Source organism: Tasmannia lanceolata, unplaced genomic scaffold, assembly GCF_043159265.1.
Source record: "Tasmannia lanceolata isolate RefF3 unplaced genomic scaffold, GAP_Taslan_0.1 ptg000008l, whole genome shotgun sequence".
Taxonomy (NCBI): domain Eukaryota; kingdom Viridiplantae; phylum Streptophyta; class Magnoliopsida; order Canellales; family Winteraceae; genus Tasmannia; species Tasmannia lanceolata.
The window spans coordinates 23203103-23221085 of NW_027518685.1; the positions used below are offsets into that span (position 1 = coordinate 23203103).

General features: G+C 37.5%; 2 protein-coding genes and 1 non-coding gene across 4 annotated transcripts; 1 reads left to right on the plus strand and 2 right to left on the minus strand.

The window, feature by feature from the left end:
* Window positions 1–338: 338 nt before the first annotated feature.
* LOC143883449 (Profilin family protein) lies at window positions 339–10867 on the plus strand. Its single transcript, XM_077386799.1, has 6 exons — window positions 339–839; window positions 6622–6718; window positions 6799–6868; window positions 9258–9367; window positions 10295–10409; window positions 10558–10867. The coding sequence occupies exons 2-6, from the start codon at window positions 6652–6654 to the stop codon at window positions 10640–10642; spliced, it is 447 nt and encodes a 148-aa protein (XP_077242914.1). The 5' UTR covers window positions 339–839; window positions 6622–6651; the 3' UTR covers window positions 10643–10867.
* LOC143885646 (U5 spliceosomal RNA) lies at window positions 571–687 on the minus strand. The gene has a single exon (XR_013253524.1). It is a non-coding gene; the product is annotated as a U5 spliceosomal RNA (small nuclear RNA).
* Window positions 10868–12013: 1146 nt separating the features above from the next.
* Window positions 12014–17983, minus strand: LOC143883450 (B3 domain-containing protein Os04g0386900-like). Of its 2 annotated transcripts, none has more exons than XM_077386800.1 (4): window positions 17764–17983; window positions 13648–13735; window positions 13311–13501; window positions 12014–12625 (listed from the first exon to the last, which is right to left on the minus strand). In XM_077386800.1, the coding sequence occupies exons 1-4, from the start codon at window positions 17764–17766 to the stop codon at window positions 12332–12334; spliced, it is 576 nt and encodes a 191-aa protein (XP_077242915.1). In that variant the 5' UTR covers window positions 17767–17983; the 3' UTR covers window positions 12014–12331. The 2 variants fall into 2 exon arrangements, with proteins under 2 accessions (XP_077242915.1, XP_077242916.1); XM_077386801.1 differs by having other exon boundaries at window positions 13311–13486; window positions 17764–17980.

A 17983-nucleotide genomic window follows, 5' to 3' on the forward strand; every position in this document is an offset into this window, starting at 1 on the left:
AAAATTGATTATTAAAACTCTAGGACTTCAAATTCAAGTATTTGTTGATGACTAACTCGTGATTTTAATGTTCGGATGACTCTAAAAGCCCCCGCTGGAGTCCCCAAAATCCCAAGTGTCCGCACAATAAAGTCCAAGTCCTCAAAGAGTCATGGACAATATGGAGAAGTCCGCACATTAAAATCCCGTGCGACTAAACCCCCTTTATATGTGTAGTATTACTTTCTTAACTATCTCTTGAATAACATGGCAAATTATTTTCTAACATATTGATATAATTTTTTTAATTGGGTTGATCATGGTTTTGGACGTAGAAAAATAACTTCCTTCTTAAATTGATCTTTGAAATTAGTCATTATCCTATGCTAAAATTGAACTTAGAAATTAATCAGTATCCTAAATAATAAAAACCAGACCAAGAGAAACAATCTTGGGTAGGGCTGGGCTCGTGAATCTAGGGTATTCAGAGAGAACTAAAATCAAAGGAATACCCGATTCAAAGTTTGTGCACATTCAGAAAAATCTTCTATCAAATTGATTTGTTAGGGCTCTTTCTACCATTGGGTGATGAAAAAAGCCCTCCAATTCTCCAAAAATAGGCGTATATGCCTCTCCTGAAGTGGCGAGCACACGGTATTCGTTAGTAAAAGGCGAAAGAATAGTTGGCTCTGTGCTCACCACGAGCCTGCGTGATTTTAACCAGTGGTGTCCATTCTGTTATATACAAGTAACAAGAGTGGAGATTTCCCACACAATCCGAGATTAAGGCGCCCTCCTTTCCCTCTCTCGAAATCTTTTGGCGTAGGTTTAAGGGTATTTCGATATCTTCCCTGCATAAGGTACGTTCATGTCTTTTCTGGACATTTGAGATTGCGGGGTATTTCTTCTTTTTCTGCGTCTTTTTTATGCTATTCTGTTGTTGTTGGCTGTTGGATATATGTGCGTTTGGGCATATGAGGACTTTCCAAGGTTCTTTTGGCATATTATTTGTTTTTGTTATCCATCCATATGGCTTTTGTGTTTTTAGAGAGATTGTTGTTTAGTGACATATTGGTCTGATTACAAATGGCTTTTGATTTCCATGGATATTTGAATGTTGGGTTTTTGACTGCAGAGAGATTTGTGTTACTAGATTATATATTAGGAATTTCTTTTGTCTTGGGCATGTATTGAGATTTGAATCGGCAAAAGAATTTGGAGCTTGAGCATCAAACCTGGACCAACCCAGTCCCCTGTGTACTGTGTACTGTGTACTGTGTACTGTGTACCGTGTCATGTTCATTTTCATTCATCGGGGCAAGATCGTCTTCCTAATCGTTCTTATATTCGAGTACTATTTTTTTTCTTTTTTTAATCATCATTTGTAAATCAAGAGGGTGAGCCTTTGCACAATGGTAAGGTTGCTCCATTGTGAGCTGGTGGTCATGGGTTTGAGTCACGGAAACTGCCTCTCTGCAAAGCAGGGATAAGGCTGCGTATATCTAGCCCTCCCCAGACCTCCGCAATGGCGTGAGCCTCGTGCACTGGGCCGCCCATTTGTAAATCAACCATATTTGGTTATTCAGCAATTTACTATATTTAGTTGGTAAAACCCTTTTTTTTTTGTGGGCAATCAGTGGTTTGGCGGACCCCTACAGATGTATTAATGAAGAAGAAATATGAGTTACATTCTTACATATTCCCTCCCCTCACTATGGAGGACCCCTTTTTTTTATTCAGCAACTTACTATAAAGACTGGAATATTCAATCCTTTACAAGGGCACTCTACTTTTGAAAGAAAATCTGCTGGCGCATTAGCTTCTTCTCTCCACACGAATTTTCCAGTTCTCGAAGTGTTGCGGGGAGTCTTCAATCTTTGCAACTGTGTCCATTGACAATGTGTTTCCTTTTTTATAATCTTCACGGCCACCTCTGAATCAGATTCTATCCACAAATTTGCAACCTGATTTTGTTTTGCAAAAAGGATATAGCATTGAGCTCTAGTGCATATATATCTTCTCTTTCAACGTTTGATGAGCACATGACTATGATGCTTCCATAGAAGTCATGAATAATAGCGCCATTGGCTGCGGTTGCATCTGTCAAGGAAGTATTCATGTTCAATTTATAGACCCCATCATCTATTTTTCTCCATTTGCAAGTTTTTGGCTTTGGCTTCTTTGTATAGTAGGTGCACTAGATTTGCAAGTTTTAAGCAAGGAGTAGACAGAGCCTTCTCTTTTGCTCCCCCCATGTTGAGAAAGTGATGAACTTAAAAGCCATCCTTAGATGTTATGAGCTAATCACAGGCCAAAGAACAAACTTTCATAAATCCAAATTATTTGTCTTAAACATTGATCCCCATATATCTAAAGGCATAGCAGGAATAGTGGGATGCCAATTGGATCAATTGCCAACCGCATACATGGGGTTGTCCCTTTGGAGCGGTTAGACCCAGGAAAAGAAGTTGGGATCCCATTGTGGAGCGAATTGACAAAAGATTGGACATTGGAAGATGAATCTAGTATCAAGAGGTGGCAGAGTGACACTCATAAAGTCGGTGTTGACAAACATCTTCATTTATTAGTTGTCGTTGTTCAAGTGCCCTATGAGCATTGTGAATCGAATAGAATAGATTCATAGAAGGAATCTCAATTATGCTCCTGGGTAAATGGCTATGGAGCTTTGGGGAGGAGGAATCTCAATTATGGCCCAAGGTGATTGAGAGTAAATATGGAGCAGCTCCTGCTAACTCGGACTCGTCAGGTAGATTTAGAAACCCTGTGGTAACAGTTTGGCAACACATCATGCGAATGAGTCATAGATTCAAAGAAGGAATTAGATTTAGAGTATACTTTGGGGACCGTATAAGTTTCTGGAGTGAGAGTTGGTGCTCCTCGGTTCCTTTAAAGGACCTTTTCCCTGATCTATTTACAGTTGCAGCGCATAAGAAGGCTATGGTGAGTGATTGTTTTGACCGGAGTGGGGACAAGGTGCTATGGAAGCGGTTATATGGAAGAAACTTCTTTGATAGAGAATTAGTGTCGGTGACGAGGTTTCTAGAGACATTAGAACGGTGCTACATCAAGATATGTCAGGGGTGGACGAAAGAATTTGGATCTGGGACTCTACTGGGGTGTTTACTGTCAAATGACTCAAATCCTTCTACCATCAGCTTGTGTACCCAATCAAAGGATATGAAAAAAAGGATGGCTAAATTCTATAAGCTGATAACATACCACCAGAAACTGGCAAGCGGCGAGGAAAGGACCATTTCAGTTAGTTCAAATCGTGGATGAGCTTTGGAAGACAAAGTATGTTTATTTATAAAGATCTAACGTCCAAAAGGGAATTGCAGGAAGTGAAACAAAAGACTACTTAATTCTACCTTCCATGTGTCCTCTAGAGAAGCTAGAGTGTGGAAGATCGAAGCTCCCCCAAGAGTTTGTACGTTTGGTTGGGCTGCCATTCGTGGTTGGATCTAGACTCTAGACTTCTTGTGGAAGAGAGAGATGCTAATAGTAGACCATTGCGCTTTGTTCATAGCGGTGGGAGAATCAGTTGATCATATTTTAATCTATTGCAAAGTAGCAAGGGAAGTGTGGAGTAGAATTCTCAGCAGGTTTGGAAGGAGTAGAATTCTTAGCAGGTTTGGAATGAATTGGGTCTCCCCCTCATAGCTTTCAGAACTCTTGGAGTGATAGACGGTCCCATGGAAGAAAAAAGGTAGAGGTTTTTGGAATGTTTCTCTTTTAGCTACCTTCTGGGTGCTATGGAAAGAGAGGAATTCTAGAGTTTTTGACGGACGTCTGAAATCCCCTTCTTTTTGTTCATAAAAGTGATTGCACTATCTATATCTTGCGCGAGGGTCCTCCCCTCCTTTAGGTTTGTATCTGCCTATGACCTATGGGATGGTTGGAAGGAGATTTGCAATAGCGTAGAACAATGCTCTGTGATCACTCAAGATTGGGAGCCTCCAGCCCATGGCTTTTTAAAGTTGAATTTTGATGGATCCTGTAGAGGGAATCCAGGACCAGTGAGTATTGGGGGGTGCTAAGGGACTCAAGGGGTGATGTCATGTGGGCCTATTCAGGGCCTATTGGGGTTGCATATTCTAGCATGGCGGAGGTTCAAGTAGTACCCCAGGGAATAAGATTCATTGAAAAAGATTGTTTAGACCGGGTGGTGGTTGAGGAAGACTCTCTTAGCGTCATTAGATGGCTTAGAGGTTCTATCGTTCCTCCTTGGAGATTTGCTCACTTTTTTGAGGAAATCCAAGATCGAGTGGAAGGCTCGTCAATCATTTTCAAGCACATCAGGAGATCCGCCGATACTATAGCGGATAGACTAACTAAGGGAGGTGTAGATAAGCCGGGGTTGGATATGTTCGATTTCCTTCCTCCTTGATAGGTTTTCTCTCTATTGTTAGCTCGGGTTGACCATCTCGGTCTTCCTCTTGGTTTTAATGAAAGTTATTTACCATTCAAAAAAATAGTAGACAAAGCCTTGGAGATCTATTATTGGGTAGAAGCCCAATGTGGATTTGATCACAACGAGACCACTTGTGGGGAGATGACATGAGTGTTAGCAAAGGTAAATTGTCTTAAGATGACTCGGCAATTCCTCTGTGAAATGGAAAAGAGAGACAAGGGGTTTGTGAGCACTGCAACCTTGACATGTGTTCTAAAATGGCTTGGAGAAGAGGGTCTAGTGAAAGGAGGCATTGTTAACATTCTATCGGATGAACAAATTCCACTTTAAGCCATATATTGTAGCTTGCATTACGATCATTTCCACTCTTTGCAGGGTGGGTTGTTTCAAGAAGGCGATGTTCTTGTTGTATCAGATGGAAATACTTGTTTATATGCCCGCACACAATCTTGGTTGGGTTTTTTTGCAAATACTGTCTCCAGACTGGGTGTCGCAAGTTCATTTGGAGGAGGTTATGGGAAGCCAACCATTTGTTTGGAGTTTTAATTTTTAATGGTTTTCTTCTTAATGTCGTCACCTACAATTGCTTGATTGATGGCCTGTATAAGAGTTAAGACAACCAGATAGGCAGGGCGTTCGAGCTGTTTGATGATATGTTTGCAGAGGGCTGCTCCCTGGCTAAGATCACACAGAAATCTAGTAGAAAGATGAATAATGAAAGAGTAAGGCTTCAGAATTACGATGTAAAACCTACTAGGAACCATTAAAATCCATGAGTTTTTTTTTTTTTTTTTTTTTGAAAAGCGACATATTCTATTAATAATGGTTTAGCAGTCGGGACCAGTAGACCCAGCGTGCTATTATAATTAATCAGGAATCCCTAGGCATACCTAGGGCGGTACAGGGAAAATATATTGAAAAAGTTTACATTAGCCACAATGCTTGAATTCTTCCATTACATATTACAGGGAGGCTATTACTTCCATTTCATCCCGTTGAGCTCCAGCCTTCGCCAAAATGTCTGCCACCTCATTCGTTGATCGTCTTCGATGTTCAATTCTCGGTGACAGCAGACACATTAGGTTCAGTATTTCAGCCACTTGGTCCTGTAGCTTCCAGGGTCCCTTCGAGGAACCAGATGCCCAACCCACTGCATTAGTAGAATCCCCTTCAATAATCAATGGACTTTAATTATTCACGAGTGCCCACCGCAAACCAAATAGAAGGGCTCTGACTTCCGCCTCATTTGCATCGCAGATACCCGCCGGCCCAGAGAATGTAGCAATTGTCGAGGAATCGGAATTCCTGAAGACCCCTCCAATATCCGCTTTCCCCGGATTACCTAGTGAGCACCCATTAAAATTAAATTTTACCCATCCCGGTGGTGGTGGTACCCATTTTGGTTTTGGTTTGGTTCTGATTGCCCGGTCCCAGATGACTGCCCACCAATTTCGTACAAGATCGTCAAAATCCATGAGTTATTGAAAAATTTAAAAATTATTGATGAATTATTTACTGGTTATCTTTTCAAAAAATAATTACTGATTATTAAAAAGGTTTAATGATATTTTTTCTCAGACTTTCATGAAAAAGTTCAAAAGTTGAGAATTTAAATTATTTACTAATAATTTAGAGAAAGTTTCAAGTAATTCGTGATTGTTTGAATTTTAACCAAAATTTATCACTGTGTAAAAGCTTGATAAGCAAGAGCATAGTTAATTCAATAAACTCCCACCATGTCTAAACAAAACAGCAACCTTGACAACCTAGATCTTTTATTGCATAATCTAGACCATTTTTGCATATATGGGACTGCAGAAATGAGATTCCTCACTATTTACTTGATGAATCCCCTTAGGCACGTAAGGACTGACATGAGGTTGCATCTAAGATGGGATGAACTTCACAGATTGGCTTTACCCTCTATTTCTTAGACTTAGTTCTTTTGTTTTTTTTGGTGTTTCTTATTCATTGGAAACTAAATCTCATGGTTGATTTTAGCCAGCAAGGGGCGTTGAACAGCAAACTCTTCATTATTTGGACTAAACTTTTCTTTTTGTTTTCGACTACTTCCTTCTTGTGTTGCATGGCTTTCTACTTTTAATGACTTACTTTGTATTAATAAAAAAGGTTTAGGTATTACTATTTAAGTTTTTTCATCTGAATTTATGTTGAGCTGTTTGAATTTTTATGTTTTCTATACATCATAGGATTGAAAACTGTGCAACTATTGATCGGTTATGATGGATTGGGCTTTTGCTCAAAGAATCTGGGAGAAGTGGGCTTCTAGTTACATTGGTTCGTCTGGTAAGAAAAGTTGGAGCTTGTCTAGTGTTTCCTTTTTTGTCTTCTATGAACAATTAATAATAAGGCCTCTAACCTTGTAGGTGAGCCATTGAAGGCAGCTTTGCTACTTAACTATGACCCATGCGGACCTTCCCGTCTTTTGTCTGTCATGTAAGAAATTGACTACACATAAGCATGTAGACTTTATATCTCGATTGCATGTCATAGTGTTTTGTCATCTGTAATCTTGGGTACCATGCCGTAGAGGATTCTAGTCTTCTACATTTAATACTTGGGGAATGATCTATGGACTCTTTGCAATGCATCAATTGCTGATGGCCGCTGTACAACAGGGCCCAAGAAGCCCAACCACATGACGTCGTATGCTTTGGGTGGGCCCTCCCAAATGGGGCCGACCAGTGCTGTTTTTTTTCTTTTTTCTATATGTTAATTTTTTATTAATATTTCCAATTAATTGGTTCCATATGTGTGTGTGTGTGTGTGTGTGTGTGTGTGTGTGTGTGTGTGTGTGTGTGTGTATTTCACCATTATGATTTTTCAATTTTCCACCGGCAAACAATATTCTCAGCAAGCCATGCTCCGTGTTTAACTTTTGCCAAAACATTGAGCTTTAACTGCTTAATTTGTTCTTTTGCACACAACTCATAATGGTTGAACCTTCCCAAAAGAGCATTTACATTCAAAAATTAGATTGGTGGATCCGTAGAGATACGTTATATTAACGTTACAAACATAATATTTTTCATTTATTTCTACTTGGTATACTTAACTGCTTATTTCTTCTAATTGATACATTTCTTCTTAACGTTTTCCTACCAAAAGCTTATATTGTTTTATCTGACATGGCGGTTTTGGGGTTTGTTGATATATTATCCAATAATGATAATCAATCCAATTTCCCAATCAATTGCAACAAGTACATCTTTTCTTCAAAAGGAAAGAAAGTTTGACATGAATGAATAGCAATGGATCAATTTCAGATAACAAGCTATAAAAGAAATAAGTATAGCATCTCAAACCAAAACTATGCCATAAAAGAAATGTTGTTTTCTAAATCATCAGGGACATCAAACAGATATTTTCCTCACTTGAGATGAATATCTTAGTGAAGACCAGGAGACTAGGGTTCATTATTGAATAATATATCAACAAACCCCAAAACCGCCATGTCAGACAAAACAATATAAGCTTTTGGTAGGAAAACGTTAAGAAGAAATGTATCAATTAGAAGAAATAAGAGGAAAGTATACCAAGTAGAAATAAATGAAAAATATTATGTTTGTAACGTTAATATAACGTATCTCTACGGATCCACCAATCTAATTTTTGAATGTAAATGCTCTTTTGGGAAGGTTCAACCATTATGAGTTGTGTGCAAAAGCCATACAAGTCTAAAGTGAGAGGATGTTAGTATGAGTTGACTTTCTCTTTTGACCTTGGATCATTTGCCAAAATGTTTTTGCTCGTTCATTTTTAGGACATCCTTTAATGTGATTGACCAATGTATGTGTCTTTTGGGAATATTCCATACATGATGGATTAATGGTTGAAATGTTTTGAGTCCTCCTCCATCAATGATGGAGATGGAGAATGTTTGGATAAGTAGACCTCTTTTTTCATTGTGGTTCATTGGCTTTATTTTATTTAACTATCCATTTGTAGGACATCCAATAATGAAATTTATTAATGTAAAGATCTTTTGGGAATTTTTCACACAATGATTTCATCTGATGAACCATTAGAGTCCTCCTTCAATGTCAGAGGATGCCGGGGCGAGTAGACTTTTCCCTTTTACTGCGGATCATCTGCTATGTTTGTTTTTTAAGTATCCATTTGCAGGACTAATGGCATTTGAATGGCAGGGTCTTTTAGGTTTTACCTATTAATGATGGGTTAGGTGGACGAACCATGCTTGGAAAATCTGCTCCATTTGTTTTTTCCGTCAAATTTAGAAGAAGCTAGGATTAGTAGACTTTTTACCTATGACTAAGGACCATTGGCTATAAGCTTTTTAGCCATTCATTTGCAGGGCATCCTCTAATGGGTTGTCTAATGTAATGGTCTTTTGGGTACATGCTGTCTATGAAGGGTTTAAGAACATAAAATATGCTACAAATCTCTCCATGAACATATTCTTCCATCAAATTCAAAGTTTGCAAGGATTAGTAGGGATTTCCTTTGACTCTGGACCATTAGCTACATTCTTCTTAACTGTTTATTTGTAATGTAGCCACTAGTGGGATTATCCAATGTATGGGTGTTTTGTTTTTATGTAATTAAACTGTCCATTTTTTCTGAACATCCACTATCATAGAAGTGGATTGTCTGATGTCAGGGTCTTTTGGATATGGCCCATCTGTGATGGCTACTGTGCATATCTTGGTTTCCCTTTATTCAACGAGTTTAATGAGCTAAAATCTGTTTTATTTTTGCATTCTTTTGCTGTGTATAATTTGTGACTTCTGTTTGACCGATGCTGAAAACCTATTTTCCACAAATAACCAAGGAAAAATTGCAACTTGTTCATTTGTTTTGGCAGAGCAGAGCAAGAAGGTATAAAGGTAAAGCCCGCCGAGTTGTACCCTTTTATTGACTTTGTTAGACGGAACAATCTCCATACAGAGTACTTCTTCATTGGGCCAAGTGAATGTGAGTCCTACTTCATTTGGTTGCAATTCTCACTGGATCCAGTGCCTGGTAGCCTATGTCATAAATATCTCCAATATTTTCAAAATATCGTGTTTTTATCGCGACATTTTTATAAAACGACAAAATCCTGAAATAATCCCAAGATTTTAAAAATATAGCAATATTTTCATTTTTATCACGATATTATCCTGATGTTTTTTTTTTGAATGGTGTTATCCCGATATTTATACAATATTTTTATTTTATTTTATTCTTAAATTTATATATTTATATATATTTTTAAATATTTTTATTTTATCATTTTTTCTAATATAAACCCGAAAAAATAATAATATATCCCTAGATTTTCCCTTGCTGAGAAATTCCCGAGAATGATATTTGTGACATAGCTGGTATTATCCTGGTATTTATTTATTTTTGAATGGTATTATCCCGATATTTATACAATATTTTTATTTTATTTTTTCTTAAATTTTATATATTTATCCCCAGATTTTGAATGGTATTATCCTGGCCTTTCCCGATATAAACCCAAAAAAAAAAAAAAAATTAATATATTCCGAGATTTTCCCTTTCCGAGAAATTCCCGAGAATGATATTTGTGACATAGCTGGTAGCTTGCGAATTAAACAATAAATAACTTTGCTTGGCCAGATCTAAGATTTGGAGCACTGGTACCTTCACTGTAAAATTTTAAATGCTGAAACAGTGATTAGTGTCAACTGAAAAGAAAAAAACCAATTTCACTCTTGCCATTCTTGGAAATCAGGGTGGTGGTGAAAATCATTCTATTTGTATGTTTGGAAAGTGAGATAGTGGTATTTGCAAGCCTTCCCTAGTTGGAGAGTCTTTTTCTCACCAAGATTTTGCTCATAATTTGGGTGATTTTATTGATCTTCGACTTTGATTGATGGTATTTGATCACAGATTTGGTGACATCAATCCATGAGAACTGGTTCTGTGCAAGGTGTGTGAATACATCAAAACCTGCTGGTGAAGGTGTGATAGTCATGCAGACTACGGCATTTCTTTTGGTTGCAATGTAAGAACAAAATTATATTTGACTAGGAAGATTTGTTTTTTCTAAACTGGCTTATGTTAGAACCAAACATGGACTGCCATACAGAACTTGATGCATGGTATGTTACATGGATTGATTTTATGTTTCGAATTTGTTTATCAATATACAGGTATGAAGGTTCAATTGGTTCAGCATCTCGTGCAATGGTGGCCGTAGATCAGTTCGTGTGGCAGTTGAGCCGACGAAATCTTTGACCTCTATCATACATGAATTCTGTATGTCATTTTTGGGTTGGTGGGCTAAGTTGGAATTTTTTTGGAAATCTAGGCTGCTTATGATGTTGCTAAGTTTTACATGCATGTCTAAAGATATGATGTTGAACTTCTAATGTCCTTACTGATGTTTTCTAGATTGGAATTATTAGTTTCTAAATTGGTTATTTCAATGGTAATCTACTGTCCAATTCTCTTGTAATCAAATGCTAATCCTTCTAAAGCTTTACAAGATTAAATCATTAAATATGGCATAACGATATGTATAAAATAAATGATTTTCGATGATAAAATATTGAGAGGGCTGAACATTAATCAACTTTTGAGAAAATTGATTGTATGTATTATGATAGCACCTAATTTTTCCGATTCTGCAGTTCGACCTATGATTTATCATTCATGGACGTTGATAAGATCCTTCCATTTAGCAGCACCTTAGGATAGTTGGCAATTTATCTGATATAGAACACTCATATCAATAAAATGATTTGAACCATTTATTGAAAAATGAAAAAAAAAAACAAATGGGTGCCTCGCCCCCTTTTTGTATCCAACGCTAAATCGACGGCCTGAGGTTTGCTAGTGATTGATTTCTTGGTTGCTTTCCCTCACCAAACACTTGGTATGTGAATCTAATCGCTAGGACCATTGATTAAAAAGAACGGGGAATGATATTACCCCCCCCCCCCCCCCCCCCCCCCCCACTCCACCCCCCAACGTTATTCATTAAGTTTTAATGGCAAAGATAAACGTTAAAGGGAGTGAATTTATCCTCAAGCAGTAGTGAACCATTCTCACAGAAACCGTTAAGAGGGAGGGGTGGGGGGATATCATTTCCCAAAAAGAAACGATCCAAATTTGCAGGGAACATCTCAATAGAAATTTTTTAAAATTGAGGATGGGATTATCTTTCCTGTGAGATGAATGACCCTTATTTACCTGAAGATGAAACATGATTTACAACTTTTTTTTTTTTGAAATGTTGTACTCCCTTAGCAACCCACGACCAGACTTTTCTCTTGGGTTCCATTTCTTTTGATGTAAAATGAGCATAAAACAAGTTTTACGCCCATTTTATGTGGAAAGAAACAGAGCATTGGTTAGTTTTCTTCTAAAGTCAGTGGAATCATAAGGGTTGTTTCTTCTACTCAGAAAAGTAAGGTATTACTTTACTTGTGTTGGTATGAAATGCAAAAGAAACGCTCATGTTGTGCTTCAATCTTCAATCCCAATTTCCTATAATAAATGCAAAGCCCCAAAACGACATATTTCTAGTTAAATCCTAACAGAAAAAAAAAAAAAAACCCAAAGGCTTGAAAATGAAGTAACTTAGAAAAGACAAATAAGAGGGGGTGGAAATATCATTTGCCATAGTATGAAAAAACCAAGGCCTGGAGAGATGGGCTAGATAAAGATACTGAACCTAACTTAAGCTGGCCCTGCCTGGGCCTGGGCTTGGCCCTGGGTCTATGTTTAATTTAACTGTCCATCAAAATTCAGCTTGAAACTAGTAAAACAGTATTCTCTAACCACACTACAGTAAATACAAGCATCAAAGCCACATGTTAGACATTTCCAAGTCTTGGTTTTAACTGAACTTATTGTCCAGAGAATAACTGATATAACGAACTCAAAACCCATCTGTTAACAGCAATTTCTACGGCTATATCGCTATTCAATTATAATCGGAGCAGCTTCATTCTCTCCGTCAGTAAGAAGATCATGTGGGACCTCCCCATCGAGAATCTGCACTCTAAACTCAAAATTCTTACTGTCCATGAGCTCAAAAACACAAGCATCGCCGACCTTCAACTTATTGTCAATAACGAATCTTCTCCAACTGGGATCGAATCGTTTAAAGGATTTATCACCGGAATAAAGCGTCTCCCACTTCTTGTTTCGGCAGTGAAGAACCACCCGAATTGAAGCTGATGGAAGCAGACGAACGAACCTGAGTGGGATCGACTATAATGAAAGGGAAAAAAAGTGGAGAGCATCTTGGTCAGACCGAAACAGAGGTCGAGCATATAGAAAACCAAAGGTAGCATCTAAATTGCAGATTGAATTACTTAAATGTAGAGATATAATACATGAATTGAAACCAAAGCAGTATCCTCAAACTCAAACCCATTCAACTTACAAGTCTAGACAGCTGTAAATAGTTGGAGAGAAAAACCTCAAAATCAGAATGAAATAAATAAAAAACTACTTGAAGTATAAATGAATTGCAGGGTAAAACCTCAAAATCGGGAAACAATGATGATGATGATGATTTGGATCGATCGACCAGATAATTTATCTGGTCTGTCGACCAGAAGCAGAGTGGGGCCCACGTTGTTTGGGTGATGCAAACAATTCATTTGATGATTTGGATCATAGATAGAGGGTGTGCCCAAAAAATCAGCTCCATAGGATCATCCTAACCCTTCGATTTGTGGAGGTTTATATGGACCTCCACAAATCGAAGGGTTTTGATCCTATGGAGTTTATTTTTTGGGCACACCCTATGTATGATCCAAATTGCAAGGTCTCACTACTAACGTTATATAGAAAATAATTATTACCAACTGATACACAGGACTGGTTTAGGAAAAAACTGCATATAGAGGAGAAACTGTTGGGTGCTCAATGTGCATTAAGGAATGATTACCAACTGAGATTTGACAGCTGCATTTGAAAGAATGACCACAAAGTATGGTTTTCCTGTAAGTGGTAATATCTCGCCTTCCTCTGGAAATGTGATCGAACCCATTGAAATTGTACTGCATGCACAAGTTCCTTCTTTACTCTCCCCACTTATGCTACTATTGGATGATAGAAATTGATCTGAACAACAGTTTCCTGGAAAAATATTAGGGGAAAATAAAAGATTCTTGTATTCTGGGTATTTGATAATGGCACTAAAATCGTGGTGATCAGCAAAATAAGTCAAAGCTAATAATTAAGGCTATTGACTGTGGAGCTCATTGAATCTCTAAGGAACTTACCAATATAAGCACCACTGCCGTTATTTTCTTCAGATGTAACTTCACAGCGTTCAGCCTCAACATTGGGATTCTTAACTGAAGGATCTGTCTGCAAAATATGCATGAAAATATCAGGTGATAAGGAAGAAAATGCACTGGACGGGTTAACATCACAACTGAAAATCTTTTCCAGATTAAAGATGCATGTGAAATGCATCATATCTCCTATATACACACTTATGGAGTGGTACAAAATAAAGGGAAACAACCACCAGGATTCAAAAAATGTTAGCTTCTGATTAAATTGATATGGGGGACACCATCTCCAATGAACAAGATATGTTACACGCAAGGTCATTGGAGGAATTGCTGGATGGGTCTGAAGCATCAAATCCATTCACTTTAAGGGGCTGTTTGGATATGTGGATTTTAGAATCCAGGTTTTAGTTTGAAAGCGGTGTAAAATTCTGGATTTTTTTTTTAAAATGATAGCCAATAAAATTCTGGATTTTACAATCCATTATTCTGGATTTTAAGTAAGAAATCCAGGTTTTCCTGAGATTTCTAAAACCTGAGATTTAATAATCATTTTTGGCAAATCATTTAATAACATGGAATACTCTGATTAAATGAACAGCACTTTCCCTGAACCTATTATATTTGTTCACCTTATTACTGCTAAAACATTTCCTTGAAAGCAATTTATAGTATGAAAAATTTAACTGTGGAGTCTTCTGACATAAACAAACACGAAGATTCTTTATTAGACAAGTAAAAATTTCTAATAAAACATGGATTCCAAATAGGTGAGAAGCTGCACTTCATTAAGGTCAAAGAAGGGGTGTGGGTTTGGCATGATACAAAAATTGGTCAAGAATGCGAAGATGAGAAGAGATGAAATACTGGACAAGAATGAGAAAAACGAGGAAAGCTGGTGAATTCAAATCAGGTAACAGATGAATTTTTTTTAAGGCCAAAATGGGATGTGCCATGGAAAAAATGGCAGTGAAGATTGATGAAGGATCAGAAAGAAAGAAAACTTGTTATTGTTGTTTTATTTTCTTGTAATTTTGGTTGAGGCCCACCTCGGTCCCCTTCCTTTTTAATGAATTCATCTTGCCATTTCAAAAAAAAAAAGAAAAGAAAGAAAACTATAGAAGAAAAAATTGGAGTTTTTAGCATATAATAAGCATTCCACAAGCCAAACTTTCCTACTCATCATATTTCAAAAAATAATACCACCAATACAAGAGGGTCAAGCAAAAAAAAGTTTGATAATCAACGAAATCTTGGGTTTGCTTTAAGATCATTCTAAGGAGAAAAAACATAATTGCAAAGTGTCTAGAACTTTGAAATGAGGGATTCGAGAATGAAACCAAACATCGAACTAGTGGAAGAAACATATAAACAGTTAGAACTTACATGAAATAAAAAGTGACAAATGCGCCATTTATATTCTTAATTATAAAGAAAGGACAACACAAAAGGAATTAAATGTGCATAAATAAGACATCACATTACTCCTCTCTGTCAAAAACATGATTCCTATCAAATTTGGCAACTCCATATTGAAAAGGTCTCTTAATGACAGAATTTCAGGGTTCTACAAAATTGTAGAAAATAGATATGAAAATAATTATGTAAGAAATATATATAAAGACAAAAAATCAACTCAATTGCCAAGAACATAAGATAATACCTGTATGATACAAATAATTTATCCCATTGACATTGATTCCTACAGTCACTCACTTGTGTAAAGCTCCAAAGTCCAAACCATGACCTAAAACCCTATCCATTGATAAACCCAGTATTACGGGTAAAATCTGCACACCCCATAAACAAATGGCATGGGGCACTTAGTTAAAATGGGAAACCAAACTTGCCTTCTAGAGTATGAGGGCAAGTGGGATTATCCATCTCTCCAGATTAGTAATACCGCCTAAACATGAAAGCACTCCAAAGGGAAAGCTAAGCACGGCTATCCCCATATAAGGTCGGTAGACCAATATAGAAACCAGTTCCCATGAGGAAACCTGGCACCTATCAAGATAAGTATGGAAACTAACTCCAAGGGAAGTCGGCCAGTAAGGAAAGACTCCCACTAAGGCAAGTCTTCTAAACTGCATTGGACACCTCCTCTATAAAAAGACCCCCACGCTCAACAGGTACGCATCTTGAATCATCCACAACAGCTTCTAGCTTTCCAGTTCTCTTATTGCTTAAATCTCCTGTGTGCGTGATTTCTGACTTGAGCGTCGGAGTGGTCTCCCGGAGTCCAAATTCCAGGATCCCTAACGCGTGTTCTTTGAGCACGGGAAGAGTACAGGTTGGAGCTCTACCCATCATCAACCCGTGAACCGGATTTTGGCTTCAGCACCCAGATATACCTAATAAACCAAAAACAAAAGGCTCTATAACTCAAATATTTGGTGCTTTTTTAAAGATGAAGCCAAACTATATTAAAAACCAAAACGAGAGAAGCCTCGACCAAGCTAAACAAGTTAAAACAAGAACAAACAAGCCAATACGACTAAGAAACAAATTAGGCATAGTCATCTAAAGGAATGAAATCCCGCACAACTAGGGAGTAGCCAATAGGGATGCTCTAGATACTCTGTGGGCCAGTAAATCCGCATCCCTATTTGCTCATCGGTATGTATGTTGAAAGTTGACCGTGTGCACCTCAATTTGATTAAGCACCTCCAATGCATCGGCAAATCTCCAAGGGAAGCCCTTCTCACTCTCACCCAATATAGTGTTTGGTTGCACAAAAGCCGGGATAGTTTTGGGGTTTTGCTTTGCGTTTGGATGCCACATCACCAAAATCTCTTGTTTGGTTGCCAATGTAGCATTGTAATCCTTGGAGACTACTAGGCAAGTTTCATAGGTAATTATTGCATGTCTAGTGATGTGGAATCCATGTCCCCTCCTTATACCTTCTAGGCCAAATTTCTCAAAAAAGGTGGAATTTAGCTTGAAGAAAGTTGCTCTCTCTCTCTCTCTCTCTCTCTCTCTCTCTCTCTATATATATATATATATATATTGGTAATGACACCCCTCTCACTACTCTGAGAGGTTGGCAACCAAACACTACTTATCACTATTCTACGAGGTAAATTCTAGGTAAATCAAATGTTTGTCTCCTCCCTATTGACTACTTATGCCACTAATCTACTAGGTAACTACCTCAGAATCACCCTCCAACATCAGAGTCCAATGAATCCCGATCTGCAAGAAGAATGCCAGTCCTAAGCTCTAGAACTTCCACATCAGTGGAGTCTTTCACACAAATCATACATAAAAAGGAATGTTAAAACCAACCCTAGTAAAGGGTGCAGAACAAACTCTAACTACAATAGTCAAAGCTAGCCTGCAAGAAGTAAATCCAAAAGGGTATAACTCGGGTCCATTGAAATGAATGCATATGAAGAACATTTGAGACGAAGAACTATCCAATCGTTTGTTCTGGCCATGCAATTGGAATATTCAAGTTCTCAATTGAATTCTTATAGGTTTCAAGAGAACTTAAATCGACTCGAGTCTTTATACAGTTTAGTCATGAGTTTTCCTAAGATCTCGATAGGGTTGCATTAAACCTTGCCCATTTTTCTCACCTATCAACTCAACTCAACTAAGCCTTTGTCCCAAACTAGTTGGGTTCGGCTAATGAATCCATTAGAAAATTTTCATGAAGAAGGTGAAAGAATCTACCCGGCTCAAATTGACTAAGTCTAATCCTGACACTAGTTGGGTTCGTCTACCTGGAAAAATAAATAAATAAAACCTTGCATATTTAGGTTTACAGCATTATAGAAAAATAAAATAAAATTTACATGGATAAGTTTTTTTTTTTGTTTTGTTTTGTTTGCATGCCTGAGCCAAGCACCCAAATCTTCAAGAACAACCAAAAGCTAATCGGGGAGGAATGAAATAACCCCATTAGCAAAATAAAAGAAAAAAAAAACTATATTATCAGATAGCCCACATGCAGAGAATAGGCATAAAAGATTAGTTAGAGCTTCACCTAAACAAACCATAGATGAAAAACAATAGAGAAAGAAACCCATTCATAAAAGGAAGAAGTTTCAGAAATGGGTGTGAAAAAATGGTGGATGTTTTAAAGTAGGAGCATACCATTGAGTTTCAAAAGAAGTATGGACATCTATCTGTCCTCCTCAATTTCATACACTTGGGAGAAAGGGGGCTAAAATATGTTTAAACGAAGATGAAGAAAGAAAGAGAAGTGCACAAAAAAAGAATTTTTTTAGCAAATCCTAGAAATCACGGATTCACGAAATATTTAGGAATTAGGATTTAGGACTACTCTTTTTACACTCGAAGGGGTGTGGCCCAA

Bases quoted from the DNA above. Each gene is read 5' to 3' on its own strand.
- LOC143883449 (XM_077386799.1), top strand. From the start codon at position 6,652: ATGATGGATTGGGCTTTTGCTCAAAGAATCTGGGAGAAGTGGGCTTCT. The intron at 6,719-6,798 runs GTAAGAAAAGTT...CTAACCTTGTAG, and splicing joins TAGTTACATTGGTTCGTCTG to GTGAGCCATTGAAGGCAGCT. The intron at 10,410-10,557 runs GTAAGAACAAAA...ATCAATATACAG, and splicing joins GCATTTCTTTTGGTTGCAAT to GTATGAAGGTTCAATTGGTT.
- LOC143883450 (XM_077386800.1), bottom strand. The intron at 13,502-13,647 runs GTAAGTTCCTTA...ATATTTTTCCAG, and splicing joins CGGCAGTGGTGCTTATATTG to GAAACTGTTGTTCAGATCAA. The intron at 12,626-13,310 runs GTAATCATTCCT...CTTTCATTATAG, and splicing joins CAGCTGTCAAATCTCAGTTG to TCGATCCCACTCAGGTTCGT.